Genomic DNA, 17064 nt, shown 5'->3' with positions numbered 1-17064 from the left:
GTTATTAAATAAACACATTTGAATATTATCAGTACTTCATGCATTCTTTATTTTTTTGGATGTAGAGCTCAGTAAAATTTATATCATATGTTTAGGTAAATGTAACCACTATCACAGTCACTAAAGAAACTGTTCCATCATCCTAGAAACTGTCATGCTTCCCTTTATAGTCATAAAGGACACTCATAATGTTCATTTTCTTTCTTTTTGGTGAGATATAGTTGATATACAATATTATATAAGTTTCCAGTATATAATATAGGGATTCACAGTTTTTAAAGGTTATACTCAATACTTAGTTATTATAACATATTGGCTATATTCCCTGGGTTGTACAATAATATTTCCTTATAACCATTCTGACAGATTTGATTTTGATTTGCATTTCCTGGATGATTAGTGATGTTGATCATGTTTTCACTAGTGATGTTGATTATCTTTTCATGTTGGCTATTGGTGTGTTGTCTTTAGAAGAAATTTCTTTTCAGGTTTTCTGCCCATTTTTTAATTGAGTTGTTTGGTTTTTTGATGTTGAGTTGTATGAACTGTTGATATATTTAAGATATTAACCTCTTATTGGTCATATTATTTGTAAATATGTTCTCCCATTCTTTAGGTTGTCTTACAATGTCATTGAGGGTTTCCTTTGCTGTGCAGTAGCATTTAAGTTTACTTAGGTCCTATTTATTTATTTTTGCTTTTATTTCCTTTACTTTAAAAAGAGATCCAAAAAAAATATTAAGATTTATCTCAAAGAGTGTTCTTTTTTTTTTGAGTGTTCGTTTTTGATGTCAAACGTTCATGCTAAGAAAACTGTTCAGGAAAACTGTCTTTCACAGATTTATGTGGCATGTTAGAGTTTGCAGTGCAAGATCTTACTTCACATAAGAGACTTTTGGAGTAGGCGTTCCTATTTTCTAGTGGGCGTTTCTATTCCTAGTACACTTTGATATCTGAGATCCAAAATCAAATATTAGATATTTGTTTCCTAGTATCTTTTGATATCATGATAGTTCCCTAGGGTATATTTATGTTAATTATTTATTGCTGTATCATAAATTACTCAAACATTTAGCAGCTTAAAACAGTGAAATTTTTTATCACACAAAGTTTCTGACAGCCAGGATTTGGGGGCAGCTTAGCTGTGGGTTCAGGCACAGCTGGGCCTGTAGAATCTGTTTCTTAAACTTACTCATGTAACTGTTATCTTTAGATTTTCTTCTCTGATTGTTGGCTAGAGGTGTCATTTCTTTACCATATGGACTTCTCCCTAAGGCTGCCAACAGCCTGGCAGCCAACTTCCCCAAGATCATATTGTCTGAGAGAGAACACGTGTAAGCATGGCCCAAAACGGAGGCCTCAGTCTTTATATTTATACCCTAATGGTCACACCGAAAGTGACTACCATCACTTCTGCCATATTCTGTTCATTACAAGTGAATCACTAAGTCCAGCTCACCCTCCAGGGCAGGGAATTCATCTCCACCTCTGGAAGGGAGAAGTATTTGTGGACATATTTTTAAAACCACTGGAATAAATATTTTACCATTATGTGTGTTTTAAAAGGATCTCTTTGATACTTGTCTTAAGTCACATATAGTCTCAAAGATAAAAAGTTTACAAATGATCTGTAGGTTAACTTGTGATTGTCTTCTTTTGTATGGAATAAAATTGTACCAAGTGGCTTTAGAAGTGCTTTTCCGAGAAACAGAGTTTTCTTTCTTCTGGGAAATGTAGTTGTCTGCAGTTTTTCCCAAGGAACTTGATAAGTCTTGGTATGCTGTCTTTCTCAGAATCCAAAAAGGTTCTCTGGGTCAGTGTTCCTTCTGAGCCTTGCCAGACTGCAAGAAACCTTTCTGAATCTTTCCACATTACTGGTAGATTTTTTGTTTTTTCAACTCTCTGTGGAAATTTCTTCTTTGTCAGAAATGTTCCCAATTGCTCTTGCACATTAGGCTGAAATTTAAAATCATTTGTATTTCTTGTCTGAACATTAAAATTGATATCAAGCTGCATAAGTATTAGTAAGTTTGAGAAGTTTCACATGTGTTTATGAGTATTTTCTGGAAATAAAACTCACCTAATGAACAGATCCTGAATTACAGTATTGCAACAAGAGATCCAGGAGGAGCCCTTTAAAGCATCTCCTGATTCTTAATTCCAGGTTTGCGGAGCTACAGAGCTACACTGAGCTCAACTTCAGACCTGTAGAAGATGCTCAGTGTGACATTGTTATTGAAAAACCAACCTACTTCATGAAACTAGATGCTGGTGAGAAGTTAATTTGTCTATTTTATTTATTGGTTAATGTGGCTTTGTTCCTTTTTATTGATATATGTGTTCCTGTAACTTTGGGAAGCACTTCATGGCAAATACATGGGAAAAAGTGGAAACAGTTACAGATTTTATTTTCTTGGGCTCCAAAATCACTGCAGATGGTGACTGCAGCCGCAAAATTAAAAAAACACTTGCTCCTTGGAAGACAAACTATGACAAACCTATACAGTGTTTTAAAAAGCAGAGACATTTTGCTGACAAAGGTCCATATAGTGAAAGCTATGGTTTTTCAGTAATCATGTACGGATGTGAGAGTTGGGCCATAAAGAAGGCTGAGTGCCGAGGAATTGATGCTTTCGAATTGCAGTAGCTGGAGAAGACTCTTGAGAGTCCCTTGGACAGCAAGGAAATCAAATCAATCAATCCTAAGGGAAATCAACCCTGAATATTCATTGGAAGGACTGATGCTGAAGTTGAAGCTCCAATACTTGGGCCACCTGATGGCGAAGAACTGACTCATTGGAAAAGACCCTGAGGCTGGGAAAGATTGAGGGCAAGAGAAGGAGGAGACAACAGAGGATGAGGTGGTTGGATGGCATCACCAACTCAATGGACATGAGATTTAGCAACTCCAGGAGATAATGAGGAATGAGGAAGCCTGGCATGCTGTAGTCTATGGGGTCTTAAAGTATCACACATGACTTAGTGACTGAACAACGGTAGCAAGGTGACATTGAACAGTAGATTTACTTTTTGCTTTCTTCTCTTGAAAAAGTGAACTAATTTGAACTTCCCACTGTTTTATGTTCTGGCGTGCTAGAAGAAACTTTCATATCATTGTCAAATAACTCAGTGAAAATCGAAAGATGAGTGGAGAATGCCTGGGTACCCCTTTTGCAACTAAATTTACCCCATGTGGTTTCTCTAATCCCTTGATTTAGCTGGTGCTTCAGTAGAACTTTTTTAAAATTAAGATCCCTGTATGCAGTGTAGGTGGGAAAGGAAGGCCTGTGGCCTCTTCAGGCGGACTTTCTGATACTGTCTCCATGACTGAAGCTAACTTGAAATTCTTTTGGAAGTTAGCCCTGGCATATATTCTTGGAAAAAAAATAAAAGTTAAAATTATTGTCCTATTTACAGTTAAAACTTCTAATTCTCCACATGCAAGCACAGCTTTTGCTTTGTGAACTTGCTGCCCTGGAGAGAAGAAACACAAATTGTACCTGTTATCCTTCTCATTACAAGAAATGGAGATTTCTGTGCCACACCACATCCAAATTCATGAGAGGCTGGGCTTATGATGAAATATAGAGAGCCCCCTGTCACGAATATTTCAGAATTCCTCTAATTTATTGATCATAATTTTAATATGCTCCACTTCCTGAAGTCGTAATTCTTACATGACAAAGTCTGAGATTCAGAAATCAGACAGGTTTAGGTTTTAGAAATGCAAGCAGGTAAAACTGCTATGTTCAAGGTCCCAACACATTTTAAAAATATGCAGATTAAAATGGAGCAAAGAAAACACTAATCTGTCTGAGGAAGGGTTGAGCATGTGGAAATGGTTGAATTTATGTAGCTACTTATGCAATAAAGAATATAAAGTTGGAATAATAGGCGAGGGTAGATCTGCATCCTTTCTTTCCTGTGTTTATAACTCTACCTTTTTCTTCCAACTTAACACTATCAGCCCGTGTTCCTTCTCATATTAACTTTAAAAAAAAAAAAAAAAACAGGTGAACAAATCTCATAAACATACATCAAACAGTTTTCGCTCTTTCAAAAGAAAATAATTTCTATTATTTTATTTATTTATTTTTGACTGTGCTGGCTCTTTGTTGCTGCACAGGCTTTTCTCTAGTGGCAAGTGGGGACTACTGTTTAGTGGCTGTGCCCGGGCTTCTCACTGGCAGTGGTTTCTCTGGTTGCAGAGCACAGACTCTAGGGTAGTGTGGTGAGGAGAGGGGATGAGGAGGAGGGGTGAGATGCTTTAGGAGTTGTGGCTTATGGTCTCTAGAGCCCAGGCTTAGTTGCTCCGCGGTGCGTGGGATCTTCCCAGATCAGGGATCCAACCCATGACTCCTGCATTGACAGGTAGATTCTTCTACCACTGAGCCACCAGGAATGCCCCCATATTAACCGTTACCTTGAGAAAATGAGCATTCCACAGAGTAATACTCAAGTGGGGCCTGTTTCTTGAGGACAGAGCCTACGTTTTTTCCCTCTTTTATAAATCCTTGCTGTTTTGTTCATTCGGCCTCCCTCAGTAAGTGTATGAAGTTGCTGAACGATTCATGAGAAGCTAATGCGGGCTGTGTGCTAATCTGGGACAAGGAGATAGCTTGTCATAAGACATCATTTTCCTTGTTTATTTGAAAATGTGCTCTTTGGCAGGATTTTTCTGGGTGAAAATAAAAAAGTCCTTCCAAACATTCACCTAAGATACTGGTCTAAAAAGGGAGTAATTTTTTTTTCTTTTTCTTTTCCTTTGTTGAGATATAATTGACATCCAGTACTGTTTATGTTGAAGGTGTACAGTGTAATGACCTGACTTTTATAAATGGAGTCCTTTTTCCTCTTAGTTTCTGGCACACAGTGTTATTATTTGCTAGGAATGAAGTCAGAATACTTTATGATTTCTGCTTTTGAAAGTCACTGTTTATCTTTTAACTGACCTTTCCTTTAAGGTGTCAGTTCTTGGAATTTCACCCCATTTAGATTTATACATTTATTTCTCGTGAATGCCAGAATTAGGAACTTACAAAGAGCAGTGCCACCCTCCCCTTTCCTCTTTGACCCAGCACACTCCAGCTGGTCGAAGTTTTCCCTTGTGCCAGGCACTAGGCTGTCTCCTTTAAAAGCTGGCATCTAAGTATATTGACTTCTTATTTCCAGTAGAGAAGCTGAAGCTTTGGAATTTACAGACTTACCTGAGAATGTTGTTCATAATTTCAACCTCTTCTTCTGAGTCCAGAGTTCTTACACTTTTAATTAGGACATGAGGTTTCAGCTGTTTAAATGATAACTGGTTACTGTTTTCCCAAGAAGCAATATTATAAGTAGTGATTAAAAGGAGAAAAAGAGACAGGAATGAAAAAATACCAAAATGTTAATAATTGCCATCATTGCCAGTACCATCATGAGCAGGTATCTATTGATTTTTAAAAATAAAAGATCATAAAAATAGTGATTAATCTTAATGGCTCTATAGTTCTCATGTTGAGTTAAAGAAGCTTCTGTTACTTTTTCTGGGAACTTAGTGATCATTTATTTCTTAGTGTGTAAGGAAAAGGCATTCCTAATTTTCACATGATCGATTTGAAAATGAATGTTTGAACAAAATCAATCTGTCAACTGAGGACAACTTGTGTATAATCATTTTATGTTTAGAAAATTGTTAATTTTCCACTGATTCATTTCAGCTAAAAGTCTACCATACTGTAAGTAGATGGGGTAGAATAAAAATTGTGTAATCGTTTCTTTTGGGGTTAATGGACATGAATTTCTTTTTTCTTTCGATCCTAGGTGTTAACATGTATCACCACTTCTGTGATTTCATCAATCTTTACATTACCCAGCACGTTAACAATTCCTTTAGCACAGACGTGTATGTTGTGATGTGGGACACGGTAAGTAAGAACTGGCTTTCTGCTTCAGTGCTGTCTTTACCTTGCTCAGTACTGGTTTGACTCTCATCTCATGTAATAGGATTTTCTAAGATGCACGCACTTACATTTACACATGTACACATACATATTCATGCATGTGCAGATGGTGTGAATGCATCTGTGTGGATGAATTTATGTGTAGGTATACACATGGCTGGGCTTCCTTGGTGGCTCAGTGATAAAGAATCCGCCCGCTAATGCAGGAAATGTGAGTTTGATCCCTGGGTCAGGAAGATCCCCTGGAGGAGGGAATGACAGCCCACTCCAGTATTCTTGCCTGGAGAATCCCATGGACAGAGGAGCCTGGCGGGCTATAGTCCATGGGGTCACAAAAGAGTCAGACATGACTGAGTGACTGAACTACAACCTTGATACATATGGGAAGATGCACATGTTTTTGAAATTTAGAATGAGGTTGTAGAAGCTTGCTTTCCATGCTTTGAGGAGGTAGAGCTTAGGGTGCCTCTGAGACAAGTATAAAAGATCATCATTTGTTACACTATGGTCTCTGGGTGGTGAGAGCCTGCCTCTGTTCACAGTCTGGCCTCTGGTGACCGCCATCCATTTCCACTGTGGTCCCTGGGTGGGGAGAGCCTGCCTCTATTCACAGTCTGGCCTCTGGTGATCGCCATCCATTTCCACTGTGGTCCCTGGGTGGGGAGAGCCTGCCTCTGCTCACAGTCTGGCTTCGGTGATCACCATCCATTTCTACTGTGGTCCCTGGGTGGGGAGAGCCTGCCTCTGCTCACAGTCTGGCTTCGGTGATCACCATCCATTTCCACTGTGGTCCCTGGGTGGGGAGAGCCTGCCTCTGCTCACAGTCTGGCCTCTGGTGATTGCCATCCATTTTGCTTCACTGCGCCTTCCCGGTTGCTTCCTGCTTTGCTCCAGGTTGCAACTGCATGTACCTGAGTGTTAGGCCTGCATGTAGCTACATGTGTTAAATCACAGCTGCTATGGGCTTATTTGTTTTTAGTGCCTCTTTTTCCCTCTTCTCTTTCTTTGCCTGCCTTTCACTTGTTTTTTTCCTATAGCTGGCCCTTCCACTAGCCAAAGTCATCCCAAAGTTGCCCTGGTACTCTAGCCTCTAAAATGGGAGAATTACAGTATCTACCTCAGTGTTGTTTTGAGGATAAAGCATATCATGTGCAAACAGTCCCAGCGCCTGATCCACAGCACATGTGCTCTGAATGGTAACCGTGACAGTGGGCTGGAGAACACATGGTATATAGTGTGCATGCTAGAGGCTGCCCAACCTGGGAAGTGGGAACACCCACCAAGAAGTCACCTCAGGTTCTCCCAGACATTCCAATGCTCAGGATGCTCACAGGCCCCCCTCTTACCCCAAGTCTATTGAGAAGGATGGTTCAGGGGAAATACAGCTTGCTGGCAGGGCAGCATTAGGCACTGCTTCTCAGGACTCCTCGCAGGGAGATGTGATTCCTCCTGGGACAGGTACAGGTCCCCCAGGGCCAGGATCTTCTGAAACAACTGCATTGGCCACACCACCAGGATCCTGAGAGGCAAGCCAGTTACAGGAGTCCTTGAGCTCTCTTCCCTCCTCACTCAGTGTACCCGTCAGGTGTCTTGTAGAATCACAAGCCATGGCCCCTAGCACACGGTGGAGGCATGCTGTCCAGTTCCAGAGGGCAGAGCTGCACCGTGAACTGAGGTCAGGTTGTCTTGCAGAAGGGGAACTGTTTTGCTAACACTTTCTTTGCTGATGAGGGGCTGGTAGCAGAGCTGTGACAAGAGGTTTCATCATCATGGCTTCCTAGCCCTATAGTTTGATTTCAAGCCTGATGAGAACTGTTTCTAACATTTTCAGCAACTTAATGCTCACTTTTTGCTTTCCTTCTTTGCACGTGTTTTCACTTCCCCTTTGTGTTTCAGTTTTGCTGCCACTACGGTTCTATTTCTTAGAAATGTTTTTCTGAGCAAAGGGATCTGCTGTCCCTTTCTTTCCTCTTTTTGTATATGATTGTGGTTTCTAGGTCCCATGCACAGGCTCCCTGTAGCTCTGAATGATTAACTCAGGGTTGTTGTGGTTTTTTAATTTTTCATTTACATCTGATGTTCTCATAATGCTCACAACTGTCGGTGGGCCAGGGTTTTTATTTGTTTATTTTATAGATGAGGAAGCTGAGGTGGTAGTATTTCTAAGACAACACAGGCGGTGAGGGGTGGAGTCAGGGTTCCCATCTAAGCAGTTGTCCCCAGACCTGTGCGTTGCAACCACAGTGCTTCCTCATCTCCCTGTACTTCCCTGAAGATCTTGTTAAGTTGATGGAAAGTTTTCCAGAAGCTTCCTTGTATCTCGTTGCATGCTTTTCCGTGTCTTCCTCTAGTGGAGTAAACTAAACTGAGCCACTGTCTACAGCCTCTCTCCTTCTCTAGGCCTGCTGGGGTGGAGTGAATAAGGTGCATGGCCACCATGGGGCTCCCCAGTTACTCAGTTAATGGGATACATGGTGTTAGTGCAGTCTGACCTCGACTGCCCTGTACTCGCAGGGTGCACTTAGTCGAGCAAGTTGGCCACTCTGATGTGACCTCCCTCCTCTTCTCCTCTCTGTGCATCCATTTAGAACCTGTTTTCTTGGTCAGAGAGGCCTTTGCTCATGGCTCAGTCAGGGTCTCAGGACAGGCAAGTACCAGGTTGTGTCAGAATCGAGACCCCCCGGAAGCCTGTAGGGAGGATATGGGTGGGTGAGGTGTCCTGTGGCTGCCACCTGGTTCTCTTTTGCTGGGAAGGCCTTGAGGGAAGCAGCTCTGCCACCCTAGGCTGACATGAGTTGAACCCCCCTGTGGTGGATGGTGTTGCCCTGGAACCAGTCTTTGTGGTCCTGGACAAGCTGTGTGCCCCGAGGAGGAGTTTGGAGCTGGCGGTGCTGCACTTCAGGTCAGTTTACAGACTCTCCCCGCAAGGAAGCGTCTGGGGCCACCCCTCTCACCTGCGCAGAGCTCGGCAGTGTAACTGCTGACTTGGAGCCACACGCCCGGGGACACTCCTGCAGACGCATTTCTGGGCATGGCAGGATTGCTCTTACACAAGGAGCACCAGGGAGCTTTCTGCAGGCTTTCCGCCTTTCCTTGTGCTGAGAAGTGTACTATAGCTTTATTATTACTATTTTTAATTATACAACTAAGACCAAGTTATAATGAGTTCGATCAACCCAGAAGTATATAAAGTTTTTATTTTTTTTTTAAAGTCTCCTTTATCTCCTCAAATTCCATTTCCTTTGAAGATTAATTGCGGTTAGCATATGTAAGAATACATTGCAAGACTTTATTTTAATAAATGTAAACACATTTTATACAACACTTATACAAGGACTTACATAAGGATGTGTATATATACATAATGTGAAATCGCTCAGTCGTGTCTGACTCTTTTCGACCCCATGGACTGTAGCCCACCAGGCACCTCTGTCCATGGGATTCTCCAGGCAAGAATACTGAAGTGGGTTGCCATGCCCTCCTCCAGCAGAGATCTTCCCAATCCAGGGATTGAACCTGGATCTCCTGCATTGCAGGTGGATTCTTTACTGTCTGAGCCACCAGGAATGCCTTAGTGCATGTATTTCCCTCTGCCCCTACTCTGATCACATTTAATTTGTTTCCAGTTCTTTGCTCTTTACAGAAATTCTGTCCTGAACATCTTTTTCATATATATGTATCTTTACACAGTCATCCTAGAATTTCTGAAGGGCAGATTCCTATAAGGGAAATTTCTAAGTCATAGATTGTCTTACATTTGAGATATACACAGGAGGAAATTTTATGTCATCCTAAGACTATACAAATATTCTTCAACATAAGACTGGAAAAGTCCCTCCTTCCTCTGTGGCAAATCATTTGAATTTGAGGGATGTGGAAAAAGAAGCTTCTTGAGGTGGTTATTACTGAATAACACACGCCATCTCTGAAAAAGGACCAGTCAGGATCACTGTATTTTATTATTAAAATTTCCTTATTTCATCTTATTTCATCACAAGTATTTTATCTCAGGAAACTGCCTAGAATCACTTCTTTAATTACCCTTTATGTATTATTGAACCAAAACAGGAACATGTAATTTTTGATGGTGTTGAGAAGGGCCTTTATTAGAACAGCACCGGAGACCCACTGAAGGAAATAATTTTTATTTTTTATCGTCACATCTATCAGTTCTCAATACCTTTGAAATCACTCTAATATGTGCAACATAAAATTTTCAAAATCTGAAAAAAAGAATGCTGTAAAGATAAAAAGACATAGACATAATGAATATCATGTGTAACCAGCTAGAGACCTTGAATGTAACCCTACAGTATGTATTTCTTATTTCTTTTGGCTGAATTTTTCCATCTAAATTCTACCATTTTGATATAAATTGACCTACTTCCTTCAGCTGATGGAGTAGTAATTAATTTCTACTTTTCAAAAATGAAATGCATTTGGTAAGTGTCCAGAAAGAACTAGTTCTGCCATATACACATATGGAGGTTACACGTATGGAGTCTGGAACCAAAGAGACTGGATTTAATCCCAGCTCTGTAGTCCTAGCGGCTCTACAGTTGAGGCAGATTACTTTAACTTTGTCTCAGTTTCCTCATCTATAGAATAGGGATAATGGTATTCCCTCACTCATGAAGTTAGTGCAGTGGTTTAATGTGTTAATAATGTCAAGTTCTTAAAACAGTGCCTGGGATGTAGGAAGTATGCAGACCACCTGACCTGCCTCTTGAGAAATCTGTATGCAGGTCAGGAAGCAGCAGTTAGAACTGGACATGGAACAACAGACTGGTTCCAAATAGGAAAAGGAGTACATCAAGGCTGTATATTGTCACCCTGCTTATTTAACTTCTATGCAGAGTACATCATGAGAAATGCTGGGCTGGAAGAAGCACAAGCTGGAATCAAGATTGCCAGGAGAAATATCAATAACCTCAGATATGCAGATGACACCACTCTTACGGCAGAAAGTGAAGAGGAACTAAAAAGCCTGTTGATGAAAGTGAAAGTGGAGAGTGAAAAAGTTGGCCTAAAGCTCAACATTCAGAAAATGAAGATCATGGCATCCGGTCCCATCACTTCATGATAGATGGGGAAACAGTGGAAACAGTGTCAGACTTTATTTTTTGGGGCACCAAAATCACTGCAGATGGTGATTGCAGCCATGAAATTAAAAGACGCTTACTCCTTGGAAGAAAAGTTATGACCAACCTAGATAGTATATTCAAAAGCAGAGACATTACTTTGCCGACTAAGGTCCGTCTAGTCAAGGCTATGGTTTTTCCTGTGGTCATGTATGGATGTGAGAGTTGGACTGTGAAGAAGGCTGAGCGCCGAAGAATTGATGGTTTTGAACTGTGGTGTTGGAGAAGACTCTTGAGAATCCCTTGGACTGCAAGGAGATCCAACAAGTCCATTCTGAAGGAGATCAGCCCTGGGTGTTCTTTGGAAGGACTGATGCTAAAGCTGAAACTCCAGTACTTTGGCCACCTGATGCGAAGAGTTGACTCATTGGAAAAGACTCTGATGCTGGGAGGGATTGGGGGCAGGAGGAGAAGGGGACGACCGAGGATGAGATGGCTGGATGGCATCACGGACTCGATAGACGTGAGTCTGAGTGAACTCCGGGAGTTGGTGATGGACAGGGAGGCCTGGCATGCTGTGATTCATGGGGTCGCAAAGAGTTGGACACGACTGAGCGACTGAACTGAATGGAAGATACTCTTATCATTATTCTTATTAATGTCAAAGGGAATTATCAAATATTACTCATTAATCAATAGGGAGATCATTTCCTAGAGTTACTAACATTATATTTTTAATGTTAAAACTTTCAAAGCATTTTCTTACTCTGATTTTTTTTTTCCCTTGGAGGATAATTGCTTTGCAATGTTGTGGTGGTCTCTGCCATACGTTAACATGAATCAGTCATACCTGTGTGTATGTGTCCGTACATGTGTGTGTCCTCTCCCTCTTGAGCCTCCATCTCCCTGATATCCCACCCGTCTCGGTCATCACAGAGTGCCAGGCTAGGCTCCCTGTGTTATATAGCGGCTTCCCACTAGGTACTGTTTTACATATGATAGTGCATATATGTCTGCTCCTTTTTCAATTTGTCCTACCCTCTCCTTCCCCCACTGCGTCTACCAGTCCTTCCTCTACATCTGCATCTCCTTTTCTTCTCTGTAAATAGGATCATCAGTACCATGTTTCTAGATTCCATAAGCGCTCAGATTTCTTTCCAAAAATGCATTCTGTCTGCTCTGATGAGTTTTGCTCCCTGTGCATGTTCTGGTGTGTACAAAAGGTAATGTGTCTATGTGTTGTGTGGTTTGCATAGAAAATTCACAGAAAAAAACCCCCACAATTATTCCAGTTTCAAGGACATGAGAATAAAAAGGGCTAGGGTGAGAAAACAAAACATTTTTAGCAGACTGAGATTATAATTGTGATGATTATTTCTGATGCTGTTACATCAAATTAGGGACTTGCTCAGGCCCAAGATGAAAATCCATTTTTCTGCTATGGATTTTATGAACGGTGTTTCAGATTGTTGGTTCACTAACAAGCTAATTCAGGTGTTTTCTGATGTTTTTGAAAAGCCAGGTTTAGCCACATTCCCTAACTTACTTTGTTTCCACTTTCAGAGCTCCTATGGATATGGTGACCTGTTCTCCGACACGTGGAAAGCATTTACTGATTATGATGTTATACATTTGAAAACTTATGACTCCAAAAGGGTACTGGAAGCTTTACTGAAATGCCTGTAAATAACTGTCATTATCAATGACTCACTCATCAAATAAATATTTAATCTGGGTTTCTATGAGCTATTATCATTGATTTCTAACTCCTTAGTTTCTTTGTAATAACTAGAATCATCATGAATATTTTAACCACGTAGCTTTTAAAAACTTTTCCCCATAACTTTTCTGAAATATGAATGCCATTTGATTGAAATAATTAGCTAATCAAAATATTTTAATGCAAAATAGAGATTAATTTTTTCTATTAAAAAATTGCTGTTTTAGTGTGAAGGATGCAGATTGTAATTCTCTTACCTTTTAAAATATCTCCATTCTTAGGTATGTTTCAAAGAAGCTATTTTTTCCTTACTTCCTCGGATGAGATACGGGCTGTTCTATAACACCCCTCTGGTAAGCATGTCATCTGTGGTTGACAGTCATGTTCAGAGAATTGATTCTTGGTGGATTTTAACATGACATTTAAAAGAAAAAATTTGAAAGTTTTTTTTTAATTGGTGGAAATTTGCTTTACAATGTTGTATTGGTTTTTGCCACACAACAATGTGAATCAGTCATAATTATATATATATATATGCACACACACACACACACACGCACAGAGTTATATATATATATATACACATCCCCTCCCTTTTGAGCCTCCCTCCCCTCCCCTTATCCCACCCTTCTAGGTCATCACAGAGTGCCAGACTGGGCTCCCTGTGTTACATAGCAACTTCCCACTAACTGTCTGTTTTACACGTGACAATGAATGTATGTCATTGCTGCTTTCCCAATTCATACCACTCTTACCTTCCCCTGGTGTGTCTACAAGTCCATTCTCTACTAGGTTCATCAGTACCATTTTTCTAGATTCCATATATCCATCTGTTAATATTTGATACTTGTTTTTTCTGACTGACGTCATTCTGTGTAAGAGGCTCTAGCTTCATCCAGCTGACTCATATGTGTTCCTTTTCACTCCATTCTACGTATGTACCATGTCTTTATCCATTCATTTGTTGATGGACATTTAGATTGCTTCCGTGCTTTGGCTATTATAAATATTGCCACCGTGAACATTGGGGTATATGAGTCTTTTAGAATTGTGGTTTTCTCAGGGTATATGCCCAGTAGTGGGATTGCTAGGTCATATGGTAGATGACCTAGACCCAGACTGGTGATGGAAGTAAATTCCGATGCTGTAAAGAGCAATATTGCATAGGAACCTGGAATGTTAGGTCCATGAATCAATGGTAAATTAGAAGTGGTCAAAAAGGAGATGGCAAGAGTGAACATTGACATTTTAGAAATCAGTGAACTGAAATGGACTGGAATGGGTGAATATTCTTTGGAAGAACTGATGCTGAAACTCCAATACTTTGGCTACCTGATGCAAAGAACTGACTCATTTGAAAAGACCCGATGCTGGGAAAGATTGAAGGCGGTAGGAGAAGGGGATGATGGAGGATGAGTTGGTTGGATGGCATCACCGACTTGATGGACATGAATCTGAGCAAGCTCTGGGAGTTGGTGATGGACAGGGAAGCCTGGCGTGCTGCAGTTCATGGGGTGGCAAAGAGTCGGACTGAGCGACTGAACTGATGCTAGATTTATTGCTAGTTTTTCAAGGAATCATCATACCGATTTCCGCAATGACTGTATCAGTATACATTCTCACCAACAGTGTAGAGGGGCCTCGTTTTCTCCATATCCTCTCCAGCATTTATTGTTTGTAGATTTTTTGATGATGGTCATTAACATAGTACTTATGTATAACTTGAGAACATCTTAAATAGTAATGCAGAAATTACTCATTGTAATAGGAACTATTGTTTTTTATTTTAGATCTCTGGGTGTCAAAATACTGGGTTATTCAGGGCATTTTCCCAGCATGTACTGCACAGACTGAACATCACACAAGAGGGTCCCAAGGTAATGGTTGCATTATGATTTCTGAGGTGGGCTGGACTTTTCACCCCCTGATAAAAGTCAATATCATCCTTACAGAAAAAGGAGATCATCAGCAGATAGTGTTTTCTGGGTTAACCAGAAATTCTGACCTGGAGTAATTTGAAATCAGACGTCAACAACCTAGGAAATTTTGATAAACTAAGAGATAGTGGAAGAATGTACTTTTTTTTTTTCCTTTTCCTTTCCCTCTCTCTCCCCTTCCTCTCCTAAGCTCCCACCCAGTCCACACATCCTCTGCCCCCAAATATACCCAAACAAACAGAAGTAGTGTAATGAATGCATTTTGTCTTCTGTGGCTAAAGTGAGTACATTTTTATCCCCTGGGAGAACTGTGAAGAAATCAGGCTAAAAGGAAAAAAAAAGTCCCATAAAGGTGTCCTTATTGAGTTTTATCTCTTGGTTAAAATCCCATTTTAAATTTTATTTATTTGTTTGTCCAGGCATACACAGCAATATTTTGCCTTTTTCACAGGGTGGAAAAATTCGAGTGACCATTCTCGCACGGAGCACAGAGTATCGGAAAATACTGAACCAAAATGAGGTCAGTTTTTGGTATGCATTTTTAATAGCAACATACTGAATTTAACTTCCTATGAGTAATGTGCTTTGTTTTTCTTTTCATACCCTACTAAATGCTTTGGTTTGAAATTATTAGCTTTTCGAATATTTTGATGGTTGCACCCAGTTCATTTATTAGATTTTTACTGGAAATCATCAAACCAGACATTACTAAATGAGCTCTGCCTTAGTATAGACGTTCCTCTGCACTAACTCAGAGTGGAAACAGAGACAAAACTGCCCAAGTCCTGCCTTTGCTGCCATGGATTGCCAAATGTTTGTTCAAACTAGCAGCTGAGCAATGGGGGAATATCTTTGGGCAGATGGTAGATGGAGTGTGGCAAGACTGTGGCCTCCAGCAGCAGATGAAGTTGGAAAAGTCCTTATCCTTTTCATGGGTATCTTAGAAATCGTTCCCCTCTTATGCTTCCTGACTCATTTCAACAACATCAATTCATAACTTATACTTAATTTCAACAAGATTGCAATGGAAGGCTCCCTGCAACAGCAGGACAGGGCAATGTACTTGCAATAGTAAGGTTTCTAGATGTCTGGAAAAGACAAGGATTGTCCCCTAGAGATTCCACAAGGAGTGTAGCACTGCGTACACCTTGATTTCATCCCACTGAGACTTCTGTCTCTGTGTGTCAAATTTCTGTGCTACAGAACTGTAAGAGGATAAATTGTGTTGTTTTAAGATGATAAGTGTGTAGTAATTTGTCATAGTAGCAAATAGAGAGGCATGAAACCGACTTCTTTATTTATTTGTAAATCACTCTGGCTGCAAGAATAGGTGCAGGGAGATTGATTAAGAGCTGTTGTCTCGATAAGAGCTTAGATGAAGGGGAGGACAGGAGGGATGACAAGATAAATGGTTTCGGGATATATCTTGGAGATAGAGCCTATGACACTGCTTGTGGGAGTGTAAAGTTACAGCCCCCGTGAGGCCAGGAGAGGTAGTGAGAATCAGGCATGAACTCCTGGACTGTTAGCCTGAGCACTTCCGTGGACTTGAGATGGGAGGGAATTTGGGGGTAGCTTTTGATGGGTAAAATGTTTGGCACAAGTTAATTTGGATGCCTAAGAGGCTGATTCAAATTGTGTAATTAGCCTCTCTTCTCGAGACACATATGGATTATGGAGGACATGAACATATGGTGTAATGAGACATCGATTGTAAACTTTGTGGATGGAAGAAATGAACAGCGTGTGTATGTATGTTTTAAAGACTTGGAAATAAAAATGTATAAAGTAATGCACTGTGGGGTGGACAGATGAGATGTGTCATTAGTAGGCAGATGAGTAGTACTTATTGGTAAGGTAACACATTTTAGATGCAAGTATATGCCAAGCACATGTTCCCTCTGCCTGTCCTTCAACTCTCCCAGCAGACCAATAATATCAGTATTTTATTATTATTCTCCATTCTAAATGAGAACACTGAACCTTGGAGGTTAAAAAAACATGCCCAAGTTCACCTAGCTGGTGAGCAGAGTAATGGGGTGGGGTGGGGGAGGGAAAGGAGCCTACTTCATGGGCAGAGAACACTCCATAGCTGTAACCCAGCTTCACCTGGGAGGAGGCTAACCACTTTCCTTCCCTGTCCGTCAGTCAACTGCTGAAGCGAAGTCCAGTGGAAAGGTACCACCAGTGGGTGCTGCATTGCAGCCGTCCATGTTCTCACATCCAGCCCCTCAGGTCGCCTGGATGCTCTTGCCCTAAGGCAGGATTTGGTCATTCCGCTCCAACCCCAAGCCATCTTGTGCCCAACTGGTTGCTTTGCTCCCGGGCTTGGTGTCACTGGGAAAGGTAACTCCCAGGCAGAGAAGAAAGCACTTTTTCCTTTT

At 40.8% G+C, this 17064-nt stretch overlaps 1 protein-coding gene across 2 annotated transcripts in view; it reads left to right on the top strand.

The window, feature by feature from the left end:
- EOGT (EGF domain specific O-linked N-acetylglucosamine transferase) overlaps nt 1-17064 on the top strand; it is a 57774-nt gene that overhangs the window by 11774 nt on the left and 28936 nt on the right. For both annotated transcript variants that reach the window (XR_005722220.1, XM_040247222.1), the window contains exons 8-13: nt 2165-2271; nt 5803-5906; nt 12587-12679; nt 13025-13096; nt 14534-14620; nt 15132-15200. Coding sequence is in view for 1 of the 2 variants with exons in the window: in XM_040247222.1 (XP_040103156.1) it covers nt 2165-2271; nt 5803-5906; nt 12587-12679; nt 13025-13096; nt 14534-14620; nt 15132-15200 (532 nt within the window). In the remaining variant the exon portion in view is untranslated. The remainder of the gene's footprint in view (nt 1-2164; nt 2272-5802; nt 5907-12586; nt 12680-13024; nt 13097-14533; nt 14621-15131; nt 15201-17064) is intronic.

Source organism: Oryx dammah, unplaced genomic scaffold (genome assembly GCF_014754425.2).
Source record: "Oryx dammah isolate SB20612 unplaced genomic scaffold, SCBI_Odam_1.1 HiC_scaffold_9, whole genome shotgun sequence".
In the NCBI taxonomy this organism is placed as follows: domain Eukaryota; kingdom Metazoa; phylum Chordata; class Mammalia; order Artiodactyla; family Bovidae; genus Oryx; species Oryx dammah.
This window is presented reverse-complemented; position numbering and strand designations above follow the sequence as displayed.